At 36.3% G+C, this 5,331-nt stretch overlaps 1 protein-coding gene across 1 annotated transcript; it reads left to right on the top strand.

Moving 5' to 3' along the window:
* Positions 1 to 284: 284 nt before the first annotated feature.
* On the top strand, positions 285 to 4,239 carry LOC103151223 (phospholipid hydroperoxide glutathione peroxidase, mitochondrial-like). Its single transcript, XM_007571155.2, has 7 exons — positions 285 to 377; positions 1,108 to 1,202; positions 2,410 to 2,554; positions 2,651 to 2,802; positions 3,426 to 3,450; positions 3,530 to 3,589; positions 3,756 to 4,239. Exons 1-7 carry the CDS (start codon positions 315 to 317, stop codon positions 3,786 to 3,788), a joined length of 573 nt encoding a protein of 190 aa, XP_007571217.2. The 5' UTR covers positions 285 to 314; the 3' UTR covers positions 3,789 to 4,239.
* Positions 4,240 to 5,331: the final 1,092 nt, after the last annotated feature.

The raw sequence follows: 5,331 nt of genomic DNA, 5'->3' as shown, positions 1-5,331 counted from the left end.
TAAGGGCTCTATTACTAAAGCTTATGATCAACGTGAAGCAGCATTAAAAGTAAAATGCCATCACACTCAAAACAATCAAAAGTATATCTCTTTGAAATGTAATTTCACCTTTTCAGGGAATCTAGACTGTATGAAAGGAACAATTGTAATATACTATGAAAATATTTAATTTGCAGAATCCTGATTTTTATTTTTTTTAAAGCCATTTTAGTAATATGTTGGTTAGAGCCAGTGTTTGCAGTGATAACGTGGGCGGAGCTAAGAGAATTATTAATGGGAGGAGACTATGACGTCATGTGATAAGAGTGGCCATTATGTGGCTGAGACCGACAGTTTTGCTAGGTGTAGTGGGGAGCAGGGGTCTAGTCAGAGCTATGGTAAGTATACAATTCTGTATTAAGTACTTATCCTGAGTCTATTACTTTCGGTACGAAGTGACACTATAACCTTTAACCGTTAGACCACATGTAGGTCACATTCAGGGCTTTTCTGTTTTTTGGTGCGGTGCAGCACTCAAATGAGTCCGATGTTGTTACGTTTGTTATCGTTAGCTTGAAGCTGCAGCAACGACAAAGCACGCTCTGTTATAAATTGGGCGTATTGCAAGTTCTGAGTTAGAATATTTTGGACATTTCTCCAGTATGAAATACGTTTTCCAGTGAGCCATTTCATTTAAGGTTTTCGTATTACGGCAGCGCGACTATGTTTCGTTGATTTGTAGAGAGCTTAAATATTCCGTTGTACCTGCTTTAATCCATAAAAACAAAGCTCTTCCGTTTGTGCCTAATCCTGTTATTTTCCTCTTTGTTATTAAATAAGATTACGAGCCACTGGAGATTTTCGGTTAAATCGCTTTTCTTCACCCCGTTCTCGGAAATGTCTTGCTCGGACACATTTGTGGGAAAGGGCGTGCGGATGATACAAATGGGCCATAGTGCGCACAAAATGAGAACTGGTGAACTCGCGAGAAAATATGTTTCAGCTTCTTACTTAATCTTACTCTTGCCCTTTAGTCCATGCTAAAGGGCAGGAGTAAGATCCAACCCTTCTATTCGATTATTGCATAATCATGTTCATTCACATGTGCAATATCTCTTAATATTTCAGTGTGCCCAGGTGGATAATTGGAAAACCGCCAAGTCTATCTACGAGTTCTCTGCCACAGACATCGACGGGAATGAGGTGTCTCTGGAAAAATACAGGTAAAATATATTTACTCCATTTGGAAGCTCGGCTGTACCTTTTAAGTTCCCATTTCTGATGCAACTTGGACAGTATGCAGTCTATTTGGACATGTAAATTGATGTATATATATTTTTTAAAGTACATATGTACAAATCCACTTTTTGGTGGATTTTGGGGAAAACTTGTCCTCAGGTAAACTAAAACTTTTTTGGCAAAAAGTTTACCAATATACCATGTTGACACTAAAGGGGAATAAATTGGCAAACAAATTATAGTCTTTGTATGTATACTTTATCATACTTAAAATTTTTAAGCAATTTTATATTGCTTAAAAATGCTTCCCTTTATTTCAAAGTGAAATTTGAGAGTTGTTTTTAAGTTATATTGAGCTATAAATGTATATCAAAGTGTTAGCATTTCATCTCATACTATCCTACCTTCTTATGACCTATTTTTAAAAAAAGTGCACAGAGCAACATGACCCTGTTCCACAGTCTCACCTTGTTTAACTTAACTAGTTAAAATGCGACTCCTTCGATTTCCTTCATTTACATGGAAGAGAAATATGTCCGTCCTGAGATAATTTATTACTCAAATAAAACAATCGCTGCATGGAACCCACCCTTCACTGTTACTGATAGTTGGAGCTAAAGTTGCCAACCTGCAGGCGTCATCGATTAAGTAACTAAGTGCTCACCAAACTTGCAGATACCGTAACTGATTAACCCGCTGATATCGGCTTGTTGTTTTACTCTGTAAAGCTTGTGAACGTGAGTAGACGGATAATTTCATGCATAATGAGCATATTTATTTGAACATCTAATAAATTTAGCCAGTATTTATTCTTTAGTTTTGCTCATGTCCATGTATGACTATAGCATACAAGCTAAAAATCAAAAGCAACATGAATAGTTGCTGCTTGCCTGTTCTTTAATAACAGCAGTTCATATTATCTTGGTTTAAGATGATTGTGGAGCTACTTGATTATGTGTTTTTTACCCAGGGTTATCATATCGTGATGCTCCTACCAATGAATGTCCTTGTTTTAGTTGTGATGACTGTTTTCAAACTGCTTTTTTTCCCTATGTAGTTAAGGGGGAAAAAATAACTCTTTACTTTATTCAGGAACTGTGACTATTTGGGTTTGAAGCAGCCAGCAATGTCCAATTATACCTGCAGTGATGCATTTCCCAACACTTTTGCCTTTTCTTATTTTTCTGCCAGGGGCCACGTTTGCATCATTGTAAATGTGGCCTCCAAGTGAGGAAAGACGAAGGTAAACTACACTCAGCTTACGAAAATGCACGCTACGTACGCTGAGCAAGGTTTACGCATCCTGGGCTTCCCATGTAACCAGTTTGGAGGACAGGTAATGCATCATAAAACTGATGTTGGTGGCATTTTTTTAGATATTTTTCTAGATTTTATATATATAAAAATTATTTTGTTTTTCTTTGTAACTTAGGAACCGGGGACAGAAGCCGAGATTAAGGAGTTTGCTAAAGGTTACAATGCAGAGTTTGATCTCTTTAGTAAAATTGAGGTAAACGGTGACAATGCTCACCCTCTTTGGAAATGGATGAAGGCACAGCCCAAAGGAAAGGGATTGCTTGGAAAGTAAGTCAGTTTTCTGCTTTTTTTGTTTGTTTTCTTTGTGGTCGCAGTCTAAAAGCAGGTTCAAGCCACTACTTTACCTGTGATTATGTCACTTTTTTCCTTTAACCTATTCTTCAAGGCAATGCATCTCTGCTAAATCGCTCTTGTAACAGACGATTGAATTACGCAAACCAGAGTTAAACAACCTCTGACGAGTTGTAGCTATTATAAATCATGTGTGTCCAAGTAACAGAAGGTCTTAAATATGATGATGTGAAACACACAAGGGGGTTTTAATTTTAAATGTGTGCTGTATGAATGAATTCAGTTTTTATCAGAATACAAGGTATTAAAAGTTTCACATGACCATTTTGCGTTGCCCCTCTTTCTGATCTAATGAACCATTACAACTACCACATTATCTCCATCTGCTTGATCCTGAAATTTGAAATGTGAAAGTTTTTGCAGGGCCCTCCTACTTTTACCTCTGCTTTTAAAAGCTTTCTTTAAATTCAGAAGTAAACTGGCATTTTTGCAGTCATCCTAAAGCTATACTTTTAAAATACTATTTAAAAAAAAAAACACTCCCTATGCATAACTATTAAGGTTTGGTTGTAATTTATATGCATTTCTTCTACCAACAGTAACATCAAGTGGAACTTCACAAAGGTAAATTGGAAATAGCTTTTTTTTGTTCACAACTGTCTTCAAAAGTGTGTTAACTTTGACTTTTTCTTTTGCTCTGCAGTTCCTGATAAACAAGGATGGGGAGGTGGTGAAGAGATACGGTCCAACTGACGATCCAGAGGTAATCCATTGCAGCTGTGTTTACATATTTCTGTACACGGCATCATTCACATGATGCTGGAGCCCATGGTCTTGGGCTCCAGGTCTTGAGGGTCAAATCTCGACCCTCAAAACCTTAGAAGCAATAAACGCGTTTCTTTGAAACTCAAACTCGTTTCTCTGTGCAGGTGGTGGAAAAAGACCTGCCCAGATATATGTAGCACCTCTTTGCGTTCCTCTACTGCCTGACCTCTCACGTGAACTTCAGGGTATTTGCGCGTGTGTATCTGGACCAGTGACGGACCTGTCTGTAAACCCAACCTCAGGGTGGGCAGGGCCTGATGACCCCCAGCGTGCAACTTATTTCCAGAAACCGCTCACTGCAAACCTTGTAAAGACCACTTGAGAGGACAGTTGTTAGCCAATATAGAGGGTTTGCATCATGGATTTCACTATAAACAGCCATTCCCTTTTTTTCTTTTCAGTCCAAATACCATCCCAGTTTATTTGTTTGGTAATGAGTTTGCTTATAAGAACAAATGCCACAAATAACTTTGCTTTATGCAGAGCTAGTTTACCTTGCACTTGTCAAAAAGCTTATTATTGTAACATACACTGGTAACTTATGGAACAAAATGAAAAAAATAAAATAAAATGCTGTCTTGAACATTCTTTTGGTGTTATGTTAATTTATTTACATATATGTGAATTTTGTCTTGCAGCAGAAATTAAACAATTGCATCTGACAGGTTTTTTGTACAATACCAATCCTTAAAATCAAAAGTGTCTCAAATTATATTTGATAACATGTTAGATTTTTTTTTTTTTTTTTTTTTTTTCTTTTTTATATTTTTTTTTTTTTTTTTTTTTGCCTATTCATAGGTTTTTCTAAATATTTCATTTGAGAAATAGACTTCTGGCATTCAGAATTTCCACTGACCAAACCATGCTTCCCATAGCTGTTCTCTGGATTCTGCTTCTAAACATGATCCATAGTTTTTGGAGGGATTTCAAATTGAATTTTATTTGTCTGAAAGATGTTTTTTTTTTTCTTTTCTTAAACTTTCCTATATTATGGGGGGGCTTCAAATGTAAGGGAGATTAAAATAACTGTTTAATAGATCACCTTGTAAATATTCAAAAGTTGCAACAAACAAGTTTCTGCTACTGAAAAAAGAAACTCATTCAAGCTGCAGCACAAAGTTTTGAAAATAATGCAACTGTGCTTTCTGTTCAGTTTTGACTGAAACTTGATCTACAATGAAGAGATTATTTGCATAAACCAAAACATTTGTTTAAAGTTGGGGATGAAAGATGTGTAAACTGATTAGGAAAAAATTCCAACTGAAACTATAGCCAACAAATTTCTTGAAATTAAATTTTGAAACAAAGTTTCACCATTTAAAATGTAGTTTTTGCATCGTCATTTCTGGTCAAGTTGAAATATTTTTTTTAAATTTATCGAAATGTTTTTGTTTTTAACGTCTTGGTGAGCTGGGAGAAATTTCCGTTGGCTGCCGACATCTCTTGGGAAGATTTATATTCGCTCCATCTCTAAATAATAACCCGGAACGTGGTTTGCTGGAGTTTCAAATCAATGTCAATTTGAAGATTTGGAGCCTGATCTGTTTTGAAGCATTTACTACTTGTTCGCTGACAAATGGGCTACACTTGTAGTCAGAGGCTCGAAACATTTTAGGCCTCTGTTCGCCTCGGATGCAACCTCACTGCACAAACCTTTAGTTTTTATTCAAAACATTGTAT

This window comes from Poecilia formosa, unplaced genomic scaffold (genome assembly GCF_000485575.1).
Source record: "Poecilia formosa unplaced genomic scaffold, Poecilia_formosa-5.1.2 Scaffold275, whole genome shotgun sequence".
Lineage (NCBI taxonomy): Eukaryota > Metazoa > Chordata > Actinopteri > Cyprinodontiformes > Poeciliidae > Poecilia > Poecilia formosa.
This window is presented reverse-complemented; position numbering and strand designations above follow the sequence as displayed.